The following is a 21,855-nucleotide window of genomic DNA, read 5'->3' as shown; positions in this document are numbered from 1 at the left end:
AATACCAGCAGCTCAGATGGCCCTTCAGTGGTTCTGCCTCCTGGGGATTCCATAAGACAAAGTGACTCAGCAGAGGCCATTCCCATTGGAGGCAGACTCCAGCACTTTGCTGCTCAATGGGAAATCACTTCATCAGACGCTTGGGCGCTAGCAATCATCAAATCCACTCTGTTAATCAAATTTCTCTTCAGCCCTCCCCCCTCAACAGTTTCATCCAATGTACTTTATCTTCAGATCCTATCAAACACAAGCTGCTGTAAAAAAAAGATCACTAACCTCCTGCAGATGTCAGCAATAAAACTGGTTCCTCAAGGCCAGGAGCATTTGGGCTTCTACTCAGTTATCTTTTTAGTTCCCAAAGCCTCGGGAGGCTGGCGAGTCATCATCAACCTGAAACATCTCAACCTATATGTAGCTCACCACCATTTCAAGATGCAGTCTCTGAAGTCAATCTTGGAATGCATCAGGACACGAGACTGGCTCACATCCATCGATCTAAAAGAAGCCTATCTACATGTCCCAATCCATCCTTCCCACAGGCAGTTCCTTTGATTCTGCATCAGCAGCTGGCATTTTCAGTACAAGGCTTTGCCCTTCGGTCTGTTATCCACACCTCGGATATTCACAAAATTGTTGGATGTGGTAGCAGCCAACCTGAGGGCATTTCCATTACGCCTTCAGTGCTATCTCGATGACATAATTATACTATGCCATATGGATGGTCTATTGCACTTGTACTAACCTGGACCCTTTCTCTCCTTCACTTCGTCAAATCTTGATCTTTCTTCAATCCGGTTTGATCTCAAGGTCTGGCGCCTAACACACTACACAGACAGGTAGCAGCCTTATCAACAGTTCTCTGTTTGGACAACTTCAGGTCATGCTCCCATCATCCGAGCATCAAGGGGTTTTTCCGTGGTGCCATCAACCTCAGGCCACAGGTGACTGATCATTACCCCACGTGGGATCTTCCACTTGTGTTACAGGCTCTTATTGAACCACCGTTCGAGCCTTTACAAATTGTCCCATTGAAAATTCTATCCTTCAAGACAGCCTTTCTGGTCGCTATTACTTCTGCCAGAAGAGTGTCAGAGTTGACAGCCCTGTCGGTTCGACAGGACCTTTGTATATTTCATCCAGATAGAGTAGTTCTACGCCTGGATCCGGTTTTTCGTCTGAAGGTTAACATCTGGTTTCACAGCACAAGAACTCATCCTGTCAGGCTTCTGTGTTAATGCAAACCTTCAGCTGGAGCATCGATGGCACAAATTGGATGTTCGTTGAGCATTTAAATATATATATCCCACATACAGCCTCATTTAGATTGACAGAAGCACTTTTTGTCTTTTTCTTACCTTCCTCCAAAGGGTGGAAGATTTCATCATCAGATGAAATCACCATGGCATATGGCATATGACTCAAGGCACTTTCCTGTTCCAGTTGGCATTACTGTGCATTGTACGCATAATGTGGCCACCTCTACAGCATGGGCCACTCAAGCTTTGGTTGAAGATGTCTGTAGAGCAGCAACGTGGTCTTCTCCTTCTACCTTTATATGCCATTATAAGATTGACTCTTTTGCATCGTCTGAAGCTGTATTTGGAAGGCAGAAGATTTGCACTCCAGAGGGTTTGCACTACTGCTGCTCCCCTGGTGCAGCCTCCCACCCAGGACAATTAAGCTTGGGTATATCCCATGTTGGACTCTCCTTAGCAGTGCACTGGAGAAGATTCATTGACTTACCTGAATGGTCTTCTCGGTGCACTGCATGGAGAGTCCAAACCCACCCAGGCTTGTCCCAGGGACGCAGCATTCTATTTCCTCTTATTATCAAATAGGATTTCCTCTCTTTTCCTACCCCTTCCTTTTAAATTGACCTTCTAGGCAACTAGAGGGTGCTCTTCAAATTGAATAAATTAAAACTCAGTCCCTACCAATCAGGCTCAAGTATTACCCATGTTAGACTTTCCACGCAGTGCACCGAGAAAACCGTTCAGGTAAGTCAATAGCTCTTCTGTTTGAGAAGGAAGCTTGCGGTGAATACTTACTTAGAACTTTAAACAACATGCTGTAATTGCCTGACTAAAATACCTCCAATTGAAATTCAACTGTCAGGCACAGGAAATTAGGAGATCAGACAGTTCATTTGAATATATACCGTAAATTTATTACGGTATATTTGAAATACTAATGGTCAAAGTGAATTGGTGGCAGATAAGAATCAACAGTATTCACGATTGGCTGGACTTGGATCTCTTGTGGGCATGAGAAGACTTGAGACTGATGACATGTTTGACTCCTCCCTGGGGCTCAGACTGATCATCTTCTACATCAACACTGCATGCAGATTACCTGTGGTGATGACTAGTTAAGTAAGTAATATGTATTACTGGCCCAAAAAAAAGATGGTGAGATACATAGAGGTTTGTTTGATCAAGCATTAAATGGGCAACCTGTGACAGTAATCAATGAGTTTCACATGCAGAAGTTTGTTGAACTGATTAAAGACAATCAGTAAAGCACTTAAAGGGAAATTATCATCAAGCTTGACATTTCAAAGAAAATGTGAACATATTACTGATGTTCTTCAGTATGAGATGGTTTGTATAAACAGAATTCCTTGCATGCTGACAGCAAAGATAAAAGCATTAATAATTGAAATTCGTCAGCAATTATTGTCATGCTTAGGAGAGAGAAAGTGAGAAACATTGTGACAGCCAAAAAAAATAGTCTCATTTTAAAAGTCAGATATGAAGCACCAATCCATAGAACGTTTCCCTACAAAATAAATTTAAAAAAAGATTTGGCAGGAAAACTTTTAATTACAATTGCAAATGGCATGAGTCACATGAATTTTCTTGAACTTGGCACTTCAAAGTACTTCATTGCAGCACTCAAAACTTGGAAACAATAAGCAGAACTTAGAAGCACGTTTTCTCCTACAACATGGCAGCATTATGCTTCATCTCTCATGAATCATTCAAGAATTAGTTGAAAATTGAATACTATCATCTTACCTAATCAACACACAGTGCAGACTTGGTGCCATGTAACTTCCACCATTCCCCAAAATTAAATAGATACCTTTGTAGGCATCAATTTGACTGAAATGAGACAATGAAAAGGACTTTGACGACTGGTTGAAGAATCAAAGTGTGGTATTCTTTCATGACATGTGTAAGAGGCATTTTTGGGCAGTAATGTGTATTGAATATGTGGGAAAGTAAATACAAAAAACAACCCATTTCACAAATTTTGTACTGGTTTTATTTAATTAAATACCAACATTTAAACTAAGCTTATGAAACTGGTGAGATTACTTTTGAGTATTTTTCATTATTTCAACCTTTGTAGATATTAACTTTGTTAGATATTAATACTGTAATTCAAAGCACAATAATGCAGCGGCTTCTTTCTCCTAATTTATAATCAAGGGGAAGAGATAATTGTGTTTGTATCATTTCAGCAACAGTTTTAATACGCAATAATTTTGTGTATGTCTCTGTATGTGTGTAGGTAGGTAGGTAGATAAATAGAGTGACAGACAGACAGATAGGTAAAACAAAATATAAGTCTACAATAAGTTGTATAATTCATCTGTTCAGTATATGTTTTCCTTTTATAAAAAGTACTTTTCTTCATTTAAATAAAGGCTATAGTGAAGAAAAACACTTTTACTTAATTTTTTTTTTCATTGCAGTTACAAGAGCTGGAAGAAAAATATGCAGAATGTATGGAAATGCTTCATGAGGCACAAGAAGAACTGAAAAATCTTAGAAATAAGACAATGCCAAATGCTATATCACGCCGTTACCATTCATTAGGCCTTTTTCCAATGGTGAGAAGTCTCATATGAAATAGTTCTCAAAAATTCACTTTGTGCCAACACTTAATGCAACTTTGTTTAACTGAAGAAAATGGTTTTAGGGTTTATTTCAATATATATATATAAAAGAAGCATCGGGATTCTTGAGTTGAATCTTTTGTTAGGTAACAGGCAGTCTTTAGTGTGTTACTGAAGTTATATTGTTGCTGTGCCTTTGGAATATATTATAGTCAGCACTTCATGTTCAATGTGTATTACTAGCATAATATTTCTTGGTTTATGTAGATATCTAAATGAATTGGCACTGTATCATTATCAGGCAATTTTTCTTTAAAATATTCTCATTCATTTCAATTGAATAATTTCATAACTTCAAAATAAATTATTGCCAAAAACGAATTTGCTCATAAGAGGTGAATATGATTTACTATAGGTCTGCAGATAAAATAGACATTTGAGCCTGTAGTTAAAGGGGGGAAAAATCATAATTGTTTTAAAAATTGGTTTACTGAACTATGATTAAGAATTATCCACTAACTGAATATTTAATATCCAAGTTAAATACAGAAAAAAAGATATAAAAATACAGACTAAAATTGGTAGTGACAGGCACTCTGCACATACAAATTCTCCATCTGTATGAAATATATTATCCTTTATTGCTATGAAATCTATCCAAATTTGGTAGAATTTTCCTTCCTGCTTCATTATTTTAACTGTCATTTTATCTAATGTATCAATTGAAAAGATATTGTAATCCACGTTTGTTACAATAGTTGGAGTTTTGTAATGTTGGGCAATTTATTTTACCTATGTTTTAGCTAAAATTAAGTAGATAATTGTAGCTATATTTTAGCTAATATTAAGTAGATAATTATTTTTAAGTATCCGATTCAATCCTGTAAATACAAGTAGATTCAAGTTACCATTATAGTTATCCATCGCTTGCTATCCTGATATCTTAAACAATTATGTGGGTGAGGCAAGGGGGCCTTAAGAGACCTAGTATAGGCCCACTTACCTCTGACCTCGCAGAACTTCCCTTATTCCCTGAGACACCTTGTGCTCCAATCTCAGACTCCAGAGTCCCATCCCTGTCCCCATCCCTCCCGATTCGTGCATTTCAGATTTCTCTTTTCACCAGACTCTTGTAGACCTTACACCCCTGTTCCAGGCCTTTATCCCACCACCACCACTGCCAGGTCCCCACAGTGCTTGGGTCTCCTCTCCAATCCCTGTTATTTACTTATCTTTAAAAAATCTATGCAGCACTACACAATCTTCAAGGAAGCAGAATAGATTGCTTTGTTGCAGGTTATGTGACTTTATTCCGGAAATGGCTGCCCTTTTCCAAATGACCACAATTCAATGCAACCACTTGGAAAAAGGCAGCAGTTCCTGGAATTGTGCTATATAGCCATACAACAAAATGATTTGTTATGAATCCCTAAGCCAAACTTCAGAGATCCTTGAAAAGAAGGGTATGGGGCCTGCTGGAATGGGAAGGCCAGCAGGAATCCAGTGGGGAAGATGTGATGAGCAGATAGCCAGGGATTTCTGAAGAATCTTTTGGTCAGTTACAAAGACAAATGACATTGAGAGCATTGCAATGGCTGTAACTTCAAAACTGAGAGTAAACAGGTTTTGTAGAATTTGCCATAACATCTCATAACTCTAAAATATATATATATACTATTTTTCTTTTAAAAATTATACTATTTTATTAGATTATAGGATAAAATACAAGGCAAATAGGAGGACACAGTGGAAAGGGGAAAGAAAAGGGAGAGGAGGGAGAAAAGGGAAAAAAGTGTTGACTTATGATTCCCTCTGCATTAATATCAAATCACAACTTTTTCATTTTCCATAATAAAATTAACTAGCCTTTTTTATAACAAGAAATCAATCTAAGCAGTAAAACCCAAAACCAAAATTTCTGATTTTCACAAAGTCCAGAATTGGTCTCCATGTAACAACAAAAGTAGTTACTGTATTTTTTGGAGCATAAGATGCACCTTTTACCCTCCAAAAGAAGGTGAAAATTTGGGTGTGTCTTATTCATCGAATGTAGTCCCACACAGCCACCCCTACTTTTGGTCTATGCCTGCCAGCAAACAGCAGCAAAGCCTGCTTAGCACAAAGCCACAGATTATCTGCCTCCCGACACTCAGCTGATTAATTGAAGTTGCGGGCTAAGTGAAACTAAAGCTGCACAGAACCAAATTGCTGGAAGGTTCAGACTGTGCTGAAACTGGCTGTTTGCTTTTTGCTGCAAGGAGGTAAGTCAATAACTATAAATGCCTATAGAATGTTCAAATGATTAGACTTATATTTTAAAGACTGCTTTATTATTAACCTAACAAAATGAAGAAGCTTTTTAAAATAAATGCTTGATCTGAAAAGGCCCAGTGCTATTGTATCTTCTTTTAAATAGCAGAGAATACTTCCAGAAAGCCACGTTAATTTTAAAGATCTGTAAAAGTATAATCTGAAATGTAACAGTGTCCTGTTTTAGTATTAAAATAAGGCATCTGAGTTAAACCCTCACTTAGTCATGTTTGGAGTAGATCTATTTAAGTAATTGGGAGGAATTAGTGTGATTACATTCAAGAAAACTTTCTGGGATTAATATACTGGCATAATGTACATTTCTCTAATTCTTTGATATTTCTATGGGTCAAGCACACATGCCCAGAAATATGCAGTGTATATTATCTATGCTGTTTGCTGTTTGGCAAATTGCTGGGAGGGAGAGGTCTTTTTTCCTTGTTTTCCTCCCCCAAAACTACTTTATTTATCTATTTATTTATTAGAGTTGAAAGGACCTTGCAGGTCATCAAGTCCAACCCCCTGCTCAAGCAGGAAACCCTACACCTTCTCAGCCAGATGGCACTCCAATCTCCTCTTGAATATGTCGAGAGTTAAGGTGTTCACAACCTCTGCTGGCAGGCCGTTCCATTGGTTGATCGCTCTGACCATCAAGAAGTTCTTTCTTATTTCCAGGTTGAATCTCTCCGTGGTCAGCTTCCATCCATTGTTTCTCATCTGGCTCACTGGTGCTCTGGAAAATAGTGTGACCCCCTCCTCTCCGTGGCAACCCCTTAAGTACCTGTATACTGTTATCATGTCCCACCTTACCCTTCTTTTCACTAGACTATCTAATCCCAGTTCCCTCAACCTCTCTTCGTATGTCTTGGTTTCTAGTCCCCTTATCATTTTGGTTGCTCTTTTCTGTACTTTTTCCAGAGTTTTTATGTCTCTTTTGAAGTGTGGTGACCAGAACTGAATGCAGTACTCCAGGTGAGGTCTGACTAGGGCATTATAGAGTGGTATTAATACCTCCCTAGTCTTGAAGTGTATCCCCCTGTTGATGCAGTTTAAGATTGTGTTGGCTTTTTAGCCACTGCTGCACGTTGCTGGCTCATATTTAGTTGGTTATCCACCAAGACTCTCAGGTCTCTTTCACAGTCCCTGCGTGAGGCTCCTCCTAGTCTGTATGTGTGTCTAATTTTTTTTTACCTAGGTGAAGGGCTTTACTTTTCTCAATGTTGAACATCATTTTGCTAGTTAGTGGTAATCTATCTAGGTCCTTCTGTATTTTGAGCTTATCCTAGGGTGTTGGCTATCCCCGCCAGCTTGATGTCGTCTGTAAATTTGATTAGTTCCCCCTCTATTCCCTCATCTAGGTCATTAATGAAAATGTTGAAGAGCACAGGCCCCACGACTGATCCCTGTGGTACCCCACTACCTACCTCCTTCCATGTGGATTTGGTGCGTCTTATACTCTGGTGCTTCTTATACTCCAAAAAATGCCTCTCTGAGGACTCGGAGTGGTTAGTCCGTCCCAGACATGTTTTTCATACTTTGGGAATTCTAAAAGGATAATTTTTCATACAGATGAGCCTTTAAAAAACCCAAACCCTTTTTATTATTTTGTTTAAAAGGGTTTTTAAATATGAAAAACATACTTAATTATAGAACAGAGAAAAGTTTTCATTGAAGAAAACCTGTATCTGATCAGGCAGAGAAAGGACAGCACTACTGCAAACACCATTCAGTTAAGTCCCTCTCTAGAACCACTTTGATGCTACTGGAGAGAGAGAAACTGTTTAAGATCTGGGATTGTGAATGAATACCATTGTTTGGGATAGATCTATAAAGAAATTCTCAAAGAAAACAGGTTCTGTGATTTCCACTGTTGTGTTCATTATCCAATATGTATTATACTCATTGTATATTCTTTTCTTTGATTAAAACAGTCAATTTAGCCCTCTCTGTCAACTCCATCACTGTGGTAGCCATTCGTCCATGGTGGAAAATGAAACGTCCTTCCATTTTTATGCATACAGTAGTCTTGCTGCTGCCAACATATATAAGATCAAAAATTTTTTTTAAAAAAACACCCAGGTATTTCTCCATTAAGCCCCTGAAAAAAATTTCGGGTTTCATCTTTATCTTGGTTTTAAGAATTTTCAGTATTAAAATATGAATCCTATTCCAATATCCAATGTCCCTTTTTTATATTTTCATTTCCCATATTCATTTGAAATTCCTTTACATATTTTAGATAATGTTGTGGTGGGCTCTGGGCCAGCTCCTGCAGCTGGGGATTTTGATGTAGATTTATGGGAATCCTCATTTATCAGAGACCTGTTTAGTTGCCAGCTGAATCGGACGCTACTTGCCAATAGCCCGGTATAACAGTTAACTTATCTAGTGTTAAATATCAGTGATACATCATCTTATTAAAAAAAAAAGTATAGTTTAGTTTGAATTTCAAACCTTTCATCCACATATTCTCCTATTGTTCAAACATTACATTATATCCAAAGTTCCTTTCCCACTAAATCACACATTGTTTTACATGTTCACTTGCCAAACTCAATTTCAGTAATGTTTTATAAACCTTAGCAATAATATGTTCATTACTACTACACAATAAGATTTCCAATTCATTTTTAATAATTCAAAACCATAATTCTTTTTATCTAGTTTAAGTCTTTCTTTCAGTTGTTGACACGCAAACCAATGGCAAATGTAATCTTCTAATTATAACTCTTCCCTCAACTTTAGAATAGGGTCTCTGGAGTTGAAAGATATTATTTTACTATAAATCCATCTATTTAGCTTTGCCACCATTTCCTTTCTAAAAAAAAAAAGCTTCCTGGGGACACACCCAAAATGGCAACTTTGTAGAAAACCTTGTTTTCTATAGAAACATACAAACATAGAAGATTGACGGCAAAAAAAGACCTCACGGACCATCTAGTCTGCCCTTATAACTATTTCTTGTATTTTATCATAGGATGGATATCTGTTTATCCCAGGCATGTTTAAATTCAGTTACTGTGGATTTACCGACCATGTCTGCTGGAAGTTTGTTCCAAGTATCTACTACTTTCAGTAAAATAATATTTTCTCACATTATTTCTAATCTTTCCCCCAACTAACCTCAGATTGTGTCCCCTTATTCTTGTGTTCACTTTCCTATTGAAAACACTTCCCTCCTCAACCTTATTTAACCCTGTAACATATTTAAATGTTTCGATCATGTCCCCCCTTTCCCTTCTGTCCTCCAGACTATAGAGATTGAGTTCATTAAGTCTTTCCTGATAGGTTTTATGCTTAAGACCTTCCACCATTTTTGTAGCCCATCTTTGGACCCGTTCAATTTTATCAATATTTTTTTGTAGATGAGGTCTCCAGAACTGAACACAGTATTCCAAATGTGGTCTCACCAGTACTCTATATAGCGGGATCATAATCTCCCTCTTCCTGCTTGTTATACCTCTAGCTATGCAGCCAAGCATCCTACTTGCTTTCCCTACTGCCTAACTGCACTGTTCACCCATTTTGAGACTGTCAGAAATCACTACCCCTAAATCCTTCTCTTCTGAAGTTATGCAATTAACAGAGGCTGTGACGAACCAATAACCAATCTGGAATTACGATCCGCCTTGCATGGATTGAGATTCCAAAATATAATTGAGGAGAAAGATGAAGATTTAACAGCAAAGATGGCAGTGATAATAGGAGAAATATTACAAATGGACCCACAAGAGCTTATAAGAGAGATAGATGAAATTTACAGAGTCCAGACTGGCTATGCTCGGAGGCACAATCCTAGCAAGAGAAGTTCACATTAAGTTCTCTAGGAGAATAATTAGAGATGACATCCTAAAAGAGGCAAGAAATCAGACTTGGAAGCATAAGGGGAAAGGCATTACAATCTTGAAACAAGTCCCAAAGAGAGTAAGAGAAAGCAGAAGAGAATATTACTTCCTTACAAGCGTGTTAATAATAAACCCCACAATTTTCAGATGGTTGGTACCAGAAGGACTCTCTTTGACATGGCAAGGAATGAGAATCAAGATAGAGAATGTGGAAGAAGCAAGAGTCTTTTTTGCACAAAGCGGATTGAATAGAACAGAACAACTACAGAAAGAAACTAAAGATAAAGAGGAAGAAAAGGGGGCTACCGGTAAAGAGAGGGAGGAAATACAAGATGTTAAAAAGAAACAGTCAGATTCAACAAGAATTGGTGTTAGATAGCAGATTGCGTGAACTAAAAGAAATAAAAAAATACTACAAATAGAGATGTCGCATGACTTGAAAAAATTTTCAGTTAACGTAAATGGATTGAATAACCCCAGGAAAAGAAATCAAATATTGACTAAACTCAAGAAACAAAGAGCACCAATAAATATTTTACAAGAAGTTCACATTAAGAAATCAAACAGAAAATTACTTAATAAACCAAAATTAGGGAAACTCTATACCAGTCTAGCAAACCAAAAAAAAGAGGTGTAGCAATGTATATTGATGAAACAATTGAGTCGAAACAAATATATAGTGATAGTGAAGGCAGAATTTTAACTGTACAATTAGATCTAGAATTGAAACCTCTCGTTATTATATCAATATATGCACCAAATGACAATCAAAACAATTTTATAAGGAATTACATGATAAAATAATTGAATTATCAATAGAAAACATGATAATAGTAGGTGATCTCAATGCAATCCCAGACATTTAAATGGATTATACAGGGAAAAAGAAAGAAAAGGAAAAAAAGGTAATCTCACTGACAACATTTTGGAAAATGAGTGCGGAACTATTATTAAAAGACATATGGCGTGAATGCCACCTGCAAAATAAACAATATACCTTTTACTCAAACCCCCATAAAATTTGGACTAGGATAGACATGGCTTGGGCACCAGCTCATACAATGGAAAAGATTAGAGACATTGAGATAGAAACCAACAGTTGGGCGGATCATAATCCATTAGTTATATATTGGAAAGGCAAAGAAAAATCTAATAATTGGTTCATGAATAGAAATGTATTGCGCGACCTTGAATATAAAGAGTGGATAGGGAAAGAATTATAATTTTTCTTTAAAACAAATAAAAATAATGATACAACCCAACAAAATCTTTGGGACACAACAAAGGGATATATACGGGGGCTAACAATTTCTTATATGGCAAAAAAAAATAAGGAGAAAAAGACGCAATATCAAAAACTAGAGGATGAATTAAAAAAATTAGAATTAGGAAAGCAACAAAATGAGCATGATGATAAAGTTAAAAATCAGAGGGACCTATTAAAACATAAAATAAGGTTGATAGAACAAGAAGAAATAGCAGAAAAAATAAAAAGAGTGAAACAAGAATATTTTGAACATGTAAATAAACCAGGAAGATGGCTAGCTTATAAATTAAGGAAAGAAAGAGAGTCTAAAATCATTAAAAAATTAATAGATTAATAGGAGTAACAAGACATAGAATAGATGAAAAGAAGGAAATAGCCTCAGAGTTCTATAGGAAATTATATGAAAAAGAAGAAATAAAAGAAGAGGCGATTTCGGATTATTTAAGCTCTATAGATTTACCTACATTAACTGAAGACCAACAACAAAAATTAAATAAACCTTTTACAGAATTAGAGTTACAGCAACCCGTGGATCATTTTGTAGCTGTATTTCCAATTTTTTTATTTGATCTTGTAGTTCCCTTAATTTTTGCTTTTTATTTCTGTTTTCCCTACTTGTGTAGAAGATTGTTAGACCCCTAATATACACCTTAGTGGTGTCCCAAATGTTTTGCAAAGTAGTATCCTTGTTCCAATTGTCTTTCAAAAAGAATGTTAGTTCTCTGGTAATATATTTTATATATTCCTTTTCTTTTATTATATTTGGGTATATTGCCCAATGTTTATTTCCTTTTTCAATGGATTTAAGTGTTACTGTTATTGGATGGTGGTCTGCCCAAATATTTATTCCAATGTTAATTTTTTCTATCATATTTTCAATCTCATTAATGGTCCAGAACATATCTAGTCTGGACCATGATTGGTGTGGGGATGAGTAATATGTAAATTGTGTCTTGAGTTTATTTCTCTCCCTCCAAGTATCTTTTAGTCTATATTCTTCCACAATATCAAAAAATACTGGTGGTAAACGATTTCTATTGTTTATTTTGTTATTTTTTCTCCTAGATTTATAGTCAATTTCTGGATCTACTATAGCATTAAAGTCTCCCAACAGGCATATATTTGGGTTTTGAGTCGTACTTATTTGTTCATGTAGTTTTTTATAAAATTCCTTTTGATTGGTATTTGGTGCATAAATCACAGTTATTAAAATCTTTTTTTGATCTATTGAAATTTCAAGTATGAAAATTCTGCCTTCTTCGACTGAGTATACATGTTTCGGGTTAAGTCACTCTTTGGCGTACACTGCTATACCTCTTCTTTTATTGTCTGCTAGGGCTACAATGTTTTACCAAGTTTAGGATTCTCTAGTAAAAAAATTTCAGATTTTTGGATGTGGGTTTCCTATAGACAAATTAGATCTGCATTTTCATTTTGTAGTTTCTTATATGTTTGTTTTCTTTTAACTGTTGATTTTAATCCATTGATGTTGACTGAAAATATTTTTGCTTGTTTTTCCATGTTACTGTTTCCTGGCCATTGCTCATGTAACTACTCTCTCTCTTTCTTCTCTTAAATCTTGATTCACGGTTTTTATTTCTGTGTTTTTGTTCTTGGCTTCCTGATTTGGGGGTTCACTCTCCGAACTGCTATTTATGGTTCTCTCTAAGTTTTCTTCTATGAATCTATCGGCTTTTTCATAGGAATCTATTTTGATCTTCCTATCCTTCCATGTAATTAACAGTCCTTCTGGGATTAGCCATCGAAATGGGATCCCTTGTTTTATCAATTTATTCGTTAGAAATTGGAAGTCTCTTCTTCTCTCCCTTATTCTTTTCGGGATTTGTTTTAATATTATTATTTCTTTCCCTTCATATATTAGCAGTTCACCTCTTGTGCTTTTATAAATTTCGTCTTGGACGGTTTTCTTTGTAAATCTAATATGCAACTCTCTCGGTAATTTAAGGCGTCTGGCGTAGTTTGTTTGAACCCTCTACAGTTCATCGATATGATTCCTGAGCCCTTCTTCATCTACTTCTAAGAGTGAAGTGAATATTTCAATCATTTTTTTGAAGAGATCTTTGTCATTAGTTTCCGGTTCATTTTGAATTCGTAAGTAAAAGTTAGATTTTTCCATTTCTAATAGTGCCACTGCTCCCTCCAACTCACAGTTAGCCGCTCTTAATCTCTCTTCTGTTCCTTCTATTTTTTATTCCGTCTTCACCATGTTCTCTTCCATTATTTTAATCTTTTGATCGTGGTTATCAATTACTTCTTGTATATTTCTTATTTGAGTTTTAATTTCTTCCATGTTTCCATTCATGAATTCGAAATTTTTATTTGTTTGAACTTGGTTTTAACTTGGGTCTGTTTCATAAATTCCTGTATTAACTCCAGTGATCTCTGAATGGATTGAAGAGATTGTCCTTGTTCTTGTTTCTCTATTGTTGTCATTTCTGTCGATGATTTTGCTCCAATTGTAAGTGGTGTTGTTGGTATTTGTTTCTTAAGAGACTTAGTATATATTTGTGACATATTTACTACTCTGAAAAAGTTACTCCACACTTTCATTCAATAGTAAGAAAAATAAACCTTATGTTTAGGATTGTGTTAATAAATATGATTATTATGTTAAGTTGATTATTTTAACACAATCATCCCTACCACCTTTAATTCATACAGTATTTAGTCTTAATCTTATAATCACTCTATCTGTTCGTCTCAGAGCAAACAAAGATACATGTAGAAAGGAAAGAACAGAGTAGTAAAATATCTATTCTATTACTAATCATACACTAATCATTCACTTATTTGTACACTTATTCCTACACTTATATAGCTATATCAATTTTAATGTTATTTATAAAATATTTAATTAAATTTCATTTAAGGTGTTCAAATCAATTTATCACTTATATTAGTTTGTCTTGCATAAACAGTAAACAATAAACAATAAAATGTATTATAGTACATTATAGATTGAAACTTAACAGTTGATTACTTAACACGAATATTAGGAATAGTTAAACTTATTAGTATATTAAATATGTAGATATGTAAATATAAAATATGTAGAACAGTAATATCTAACTTATCTATAAGTTGTACTGAGTTAATAATCAATTATTGACTCAGTGTTCAAATGGAAGAGTAAAAAAAATTACAATATCATGGGTTAAGTAATCTATTTATGTCCAAATAGTGGGAGAAGGAAAAGGAGAGGGAAAGGGGTAGGTAGTGGGGAAGAGAAAAAGAGAATAAAAATGTGGCAAAAAGGAAGAAGAAAAATAAAGATAAAAATAAAAGGGGGAAAAAGAAAAATAGGAAAATAGTTGTTGGAAAGGTTATAATGGAATGGTCCAAAAATGGGCAAAAAGTTAATACAAAGAAAAAATGAGGAACCGTCCTGTTTGCAAAAAAGGAAAAAAGGAGCAATAAAAAGGTGGGAGAGGGAGAATGAAAAAAAATCCAAAGTTTCTGGCAGTTCCGGAAGAGTGTTCCCTTATCAGGAAGTTATTTCAAGTTTCCACAGTTCCGATAGTCCAATACGCTTAGTGTTAAATTTCCTTACGTTGTCCTTTAATCCAGTTGGTTTCAAATCGAATCAGCGCTTATAGTAAAAGTTATGAGTACGAAGCTAGAGAGAAAGAAAAAATAAATAAATGCTCGAAACGCCGTGGGAAGTCACTAGTTTTATATTCTGGTGGTCTGTGTCTACAGAAAGTTCTCGATGTCTACGCAAAGTTCTTAATATTATACGCAAATTTCTCAGTGGGAAAACCACTCAAAGGGAGCCAAAAAGAAAAGGAAAGAAAATAAACCAGCAGGTATTGTTTACCTGTGATCCGAATTGTTCTATAATTAGTTTGTAACAATTGACCAAGGGGAGCTGTGTATATAAGAGAAACTACGGCTTAATTTCCTCCTTCTAGCCGATGGACTTGCAGTTTCTAGCAACTCACTATTTCCGGTCTCACGATTTGACGCTCCAATCTCTTTCCTCACTACGCCGTTATCTCCCTCTTGTCTGGAGCCTTTCTCACCCGTACCTTTTCAGGAGCCTTCTTGGGAAAAAGGTCGGGTCTGTCTTCTTCTTATTCTTCTGGTTGTCACTCTCCGATCCACTGGTATTATACCGTCTCTCTCGTGTTGTCTTCTTCCTGATGTCTTAAGGGGTCGCCATGTCTTCGGGCATAATGTTCGAACATCGGCTTCTTTCCTGTCTGGTTATGGGATCTACCCTGGAAAGGCAGGATTCGCGCACATCCACAACTTCCTGTGGTATTCCCACTTTTATCGCTCACCTCTCCGGGATTTGCGATGTCTCTGAAGGAGCCCCCAACCGGAAAATTTCAGAGTCAAATGGAGCAGCGTCTCTCTTAGCTCTGCTCCGCCATGGCCCCACTCCCAGAAGTTAGAGATATTTAATAAGATAATAGCAGATGGTAAATTACCGAAATCATGGACAGAAACTTTAATAACATTAATACACAAAGCAGGAACAGAAAAGGAAAGAATCGCAAATTATAGACCGATTTCGCTATTAAATGTAGATTATAAAATTTTTATATCAATATATGCATTTAGGCTTTAAAACATTATAAATGAAATAATACATGAAGATCAGAATGGATTCCTACCAGGCAGATAAATTAAAAATAACCTGAGAACAATTGTAAATACCCTAGAATATTATGAACAACACCCTGAAAAACAAGTGGCACTCATATTTCTAAATACCAAAAAAGCATTTGATAATGTGGATTGGACCTTCATGAAAATACAATTAAATAAGATGAAAGTGGGAACCAAATTTTTCAATATAACTGACACGATTTATTCTAATCAATCAGCAAAAATCATAATAAATAAAGAACAAACAGGAAGATTAGAAATACAAAGAGGGGTCAGACAAGGTTGTCCTATATCACCACTATTATTTATTTTAATATTAGAAACTTTACTAACAAAAATAAGAACAGAAAAGGAAATAAAAGGTTTGAAGATTAAAAAAGAAACATATAAAGTTCAAGCTTTTGCTGATGATGTAGCCTTTATAATAGAAGACTCTTTGACATTAACATCAAAGTTAATAAATTTAATAGAAGAATATGGGAAAGTAGCAGGTTTGAAAATTAATAAGAAAAAGTCACAAATATTTACAAAAAATATGACAGACTTACAGATAAAACATCTTGAAAACTTAACAAATATGAAAACAACAAAAAAGGTTAAATACTTAGGTATCTGGATTTCTTCCAAAGTTATGTCTTTAAAAAATGATAATTACACAAAGCTTCTAGGACAAATCAAAAAAGACCTGGAAGTATGGAATAATTTACAGCTATCTTTAGTTGGAAGAATTTCCACAATTAAAATGAATATTCTTCCCAAAGTACTGTTTCTATTTCAAGTTATCCCAATTAATCCAGGACCAAATTTCTTCAAAGAATTAAATAAAACTACTAAAAAATTAATATGGCAGGGTAAGAAACCAAGAATAAAACAAAGCTCATTAGAAGATCGGAAAGAGAGAGGAGGGCTTGCCCTCCCAAATTGGAAATTATAGTATCAAGCCACTGCACTAACGTGGATAAAGGAATGGTTAACCCTGGAAAATAGAAGACTACTAAACCTGGAGGGTCATGATTTAATGCTAGGCTGGCATGCCTTCGTAAGGTATGAAAAGTCCAAAACTCACTCATATTTTAAAAGTAATATAATTATGAAGGCATTGATAGACATTTGGAATGAGATAAGAAAAAAACATTTTTTAGTAATGCCGGAATGGATCTCACCGATAGAAGCTATTTCTGTTAAAAGAAGGTAAAATATGGAAATATCGAAATTTACTCGATAACCAATTAAAACTGAAAACAAAACAAGAATTTCAAGAGACTGGGGTTGAAATTGATTGGTCGCAGTACGCCCAGATTAACTCTAGATACCAAAAGGATGTGAGAATATTCATCTTTAAGAAAGATAATATACTTGGGAAATTATTAATTCAAAACCAAGAGAAATTAATTGAGAAATTATATAAATATTTAATAAATTATAAGATGATAGGTTGGATATTGAAAAATAATATGATTAGTTGGTGTAAAAATTTTGGAAAAGAAATAAACTTAGATACATGGGAAAAAGTATGGGTATATAATTGGAAAATAACTAAATCAATCTCCTTCAAAGAAATCCAAATTAAAATGTTTTATAGATGGCACTTTCCACCATATAGGATTTCAAAGATGTTTTCAAATGCTTCCCCTATTTGCTGGAAATGTAAAAAAGAAATTGGTACATATTTTCATGCATGGTGGACTTGCCCAAAATCTAAGATCTACTGGAATAAGGTAGAAAAATGGTTAAAGGAAATTACAAATAAGGAAATTAAGAAGACCCCAGAATTTTTCCTATTAGATATTACTGATGCTAGATATAAAAAAGAAATATACTATTTATTAATTCATATATTAGTAGAGGAAAGAATTGCATTTGCGCAAAAATGGATAGAAAAGGAAATTCCAAAAGACGAAGACGTCTTTAAGAAAATTATGGAATGTGCAGAATTAGATATGAAGACGAGAAGGTTAAATAATCAAATGGAAACAGAGTTTTATAAAACTTGTGAGAAAGTATATAATTGGTGGAATGTAAAAAAAGATTATTAATGATACAAAAATAAACTATAGAAAAGTTAAATTTACCAGGTTGAATATATTGTATATCAATATTTAATAGATAAGTTTTAGTTTTATTAATTGATTTTGATTATTTTAATCACAATGATACAACGCTAACACGGAAATATGTAGACCTTACAACATAGTAGCATATTAAGAGATATGTTACTAACAACTTTTACTTTTCTGTATTGATCAAATTATAATTAGTTATTCTTTTTTGTATTAGGAAGACTTCTATACTTGGCCGATCAATGGTAGCTCCTCTACATGTTAAATGTTGTTTGTCTTGTTTTGTCTCATATTTTAAAAAACTAATTTTTTAAAAAAGGAATATCCACGGCACCACCTTCATCCAACACCTTTGTGGCATAGTCAAAGAAATCAATGAGATTAGTCAGACATGATTTGCCCTCAGTAAAGCCATGCTGGTTTGGGTCCAATAAGTTGTTGGTTTTTAGGTGCTGATTTATCCTCTTTTTGAGTAGAGTCTCCATCATTTTAACTATAACTGATGTCAAGCTAACTGGCCTGTAGTTACTAGCTTCTTCTCTACTGCCCTTCTTGTGGATAGGCACAACACTGGCCATTCTCCAATCATCAGGAACATCTCCTGTCAGTCAGGGGGGCAGCAATCACATATCTGAGTTCTTTAAGAACTCTGGGGTGGATGCCATCTGGACCCATTGCCTTATATGTCTTTAATCGTTCAAGTTCTTCTAAGACATCGGCCTCTAAGATAACTGGAGCTGAATCCTTATAGCTGGAAGCAATGCTATATCCACCCCTAGTATTATATTGTAAGCTGCCTTCTGAGAAAACTGAACAGAAGTAGCTATTCAAATGGTCAGCGACCTCCTTATTCCCATCAATGTATGTATTATCTCCAGTACTAACCTTTGTGATGCTGCAGTTTTTCTTCTTCCTATCACTAATATATCTGAAAAAGGTTTTATCCCCTTTCTTCACAGATTTGGCAATTTCTTCCTCTTTTGAGGCGTTAGCAGCATATATTATCTGTTTTGCCTCCGTCTGTCTCATTTTATATACCTCTCTGTCAGCTATACTTCCAGACTCTTTATATCTCCTATAGGCAGACTTTTTTTCATTGACTATAGCCCTTACATCATTACTAAACCATAGCGGTTTCTTCTTCCTTTTACCTTTAGTTATTTGCCTTACATACAATCCAGTGGCTTTTAAGTGGCTCCTGCCATTTTATCCCTGCCCTTTAATTCATTATTTAAATATTCCCCCATTTTATTGAAATTTGTTTTTCTGAAATCCAATACTTTGGTTGTAGTATAGGATTGCTCACAATCAGTTTTTACATCAAACCACAAACATAGGTGGTCACTGCAACCTACGTTTTCTCCCACATTAACCTCTGAAACCCGGTTCCCATTCGTAAAAACTAAATCTAGAATATTCTCCCCTCTAGTTGGTGTCTTAACCAACTGTGCCAGAGCTGCTCCTGTAAGGGCCTCTACTATATTCTTACTTTTGCATGTAAGGGCACTAGGGATATTCCAGTTAACATCAGGCATGTTGAAATCACCTATAATCACAATATACCCCTTTACTGCCATTTGGGTAATTTCATCCACCATCTTTTTGTCATAATCCTCAGTTTGTCCTGAAGGCCTATAGATCACCCCAAATCTAATGACAGAACCTTCTTTAGTTTGTATTTTGAATTAGTGTTGATTTTAGAATTTCCTTAACATAAATGACTACTCCACCTCCCCTTCTCTCTACTCTATCCTTCCTATACAATGCATATCCTGGTATGTATATTTCCCAATAATTGAAGTCCTTAAACCATGTCTCAGTTATGGCAACCAGATCCAAATTATCTCTAGATATTATATCCATTAACTCACAAAGCTTGTTGCTCAAGATTCGAGCATTTGTGCATATTACCCAAAGAACATTATTATCATTATTTGTTTGTCCCTTATCCTCAACAACTACATCTATTTCATTTACAGATCCCTTTTCATAAATTTCAACAAACTGATTTATCCTTGTTGTCTGGGGACAGAAATCATCCACATCAATTACATCTCTGTCCCCTTTACCTAGTTTAAATGCCTGTCCCAAAAAGTTCTGAACTCCTCACCAAGCACCTGGGTACCTCTGTATGATGGATGCAAACCATCCCTCTTAAACAATTCCCTATTAGACCATCTACTAACATCATGATTAACATATCTAAAACCTTCATCTTTACACCACTGCCTTAAACACTCATTAAACTCTGCAATACAAGTTGTTTTATCTTCCTGACCACAAACCAGTAACACCTCTGAGAAAGTCACTGAATCAGTTATTCTGCCCAGCTCCAAACTAAGACATTGGAAATCTCTTTTTACTAAATTAATATTTCTCTGGGACAAATCATTTGTGCCAAGATGCACCTCCACAACAACATTATTATCTTTACTTACAGCCTTCATAATAAATATTTGTAATCCGCCTCCTGTCCCTGCTGGCAGTGGCCCGTGGGAGACACTTCATCACCCTCACCGCATCCTTACTCTGTCCCAAATCAACACCTCTAACAGTCGATTCACCCACAAGAAAATGCATCCTCTTTTTATTTCCACTAACTGCTCCTGATGGTTTGGTAGCACTATGCACTTCTCTTACAACAACTTCCCTTTGGAACATCCCCTAATCCTCTACCTGGGGGGCCTCGCTAATGTCCGCAGCAACCTCACTATTTTAATCTGCAAGAACATTATACCAATTAAATGAAGAGAGGCCAAAATTGCTGTGCCTGTGCTCCACTGCACGTAATCTTTCTTCCAAACTCTTAGTATAGCATGTCTGGCAAAGTGATTATTGAAATCAACATTAATTTTGGAGCTATCTTTGAAGAGTAACATGGGGCTATCTTTGAAGAGTGTTCGGAAACTGCAAATTGTGCAGAATACAGCCTTGCGAGCAGTCATGGGCCTGCCCAGTATTAGTATTAGTATTAGTATTAAATACTGTGTCAGAATAAAGATTTTTTTAAGCCCTTAAGCAGGGGAGAAAATAATGTGCTGAAGCTGACCAGACTAAGTACGCTAGCCAGATGAATACCTGGTAAGCAAATACTTTTCCCTATTTTCCTCCCCAAAAACTAAGAGATATCTTATACTCTGAAAAATACGGTAGCCAACAAATGATTGTATGATTGTTGTAAGAATGGGTGTGATTGATATTTTTAAAAAATACAATTAGGGATTTCAGATAGCCATGTAATTTTAAATTTAATTGTATTGATTTTATTGTAATTTACTGTTTTTATATGTTGTAAGCCACCCCGAGTCTTCAGAGAGGGGTGGCATAGAAATCCAATAAATAAATAAATAAACAAACAAACAAACAAACAAACAAACCAATCAATCAATCAATTTTAACTTTATGATACCATTTATATAACTGTGCCATTCAAATCCTAATTCATGGCCTTCTAAATCAAGTAGCCTCTTTTTCTGGAGGTTCATCTACTCTTTTAACCAGAACAGACAGCATGCATCAAATAAAATTTCAGTTGGGAATGGTTAGGTCAGATCTTTATGATGATTCTAGCTGACTGGGAGGAGTAAATTGTTTCTATTATTTTCTCAAATTTATCACCAAATTTTATTTTATTTATCAAGCCTAACAAATATTGCCAATTAACATTGTCGAAAGCCACCTGCCTTTCTGGATGTGCTTCATTGTATTCTAATATATCCAAAACAGTTCTCGTATTATTTTTATCTGTCTTGTTGGTAAAAATCTGTTTTGGTCCAAATTAATCATTTTGTTTAATATTTTTTTTAAAAAATTCTGCCAATATTGCTGTTCTGCCAGCTCTTGGCACGGGCCTCTAATTAAATGCAAAAGTAGCCAAAATAGACACACACACCG

The 21,855-nt window shown here is 35.4% G+C and overlaps 2 protein-coding genes across 12 annotated transcripts in view; both read left to right on the top strand.

The window, feature by feature from the left end:
- Window positions 1-21,855, top strand: part of TRAK1 (trafficking kinesin protein 1) — a 709,911-nt gene that overhangs the window by 544,457 nt on the left and 143,599 nt on the right. For all 11 annotated transcript variants that reach the window (XR_011556832.1, XM_070727389.1, XM_070727391.1 and 8 more), the window contains one exon: window positions 3,701-3,838. Coding sequence is in view for 10 of the 11 variants with exons in the window: in XM_070727389.1 (XP_070583490.1) it covers window positions 3,701-3,838 (138 nt within the window). In the remaining variant the exon portion in view is untranslated. The remainder of the gene's footprint in view (window positions 1-3,700; window positions 3,839-21,855) is intronic.
- LOC139153446 (uncharacterized) overlaps window positions 1-21,855 on the top strand; it is a 219,879-nt gene that overhangs the window by 131,116 nt on the left and 66,908 nt on the right. The window lies entirely within an intron of this gene.

This window comes from Erythrolamprus reginae, chromosome Z (assembly GCF_031021105.1).
Source record: "Erythrolamprus reginae isolate rEryReg1 chromosome Z, rEryReg1.hap1, whole genome shotgun sequence".
NCBI classification, from domain to species: Eukaryota; Metazoa; Chordata; class Lepidosauria; order Squamata; family Dipsadidae; genus Erythrolamprus; species Erythrolamprus reginae.
This window is presented reverse-complemented; position numbering and strand designations above follow the sequence as displayed.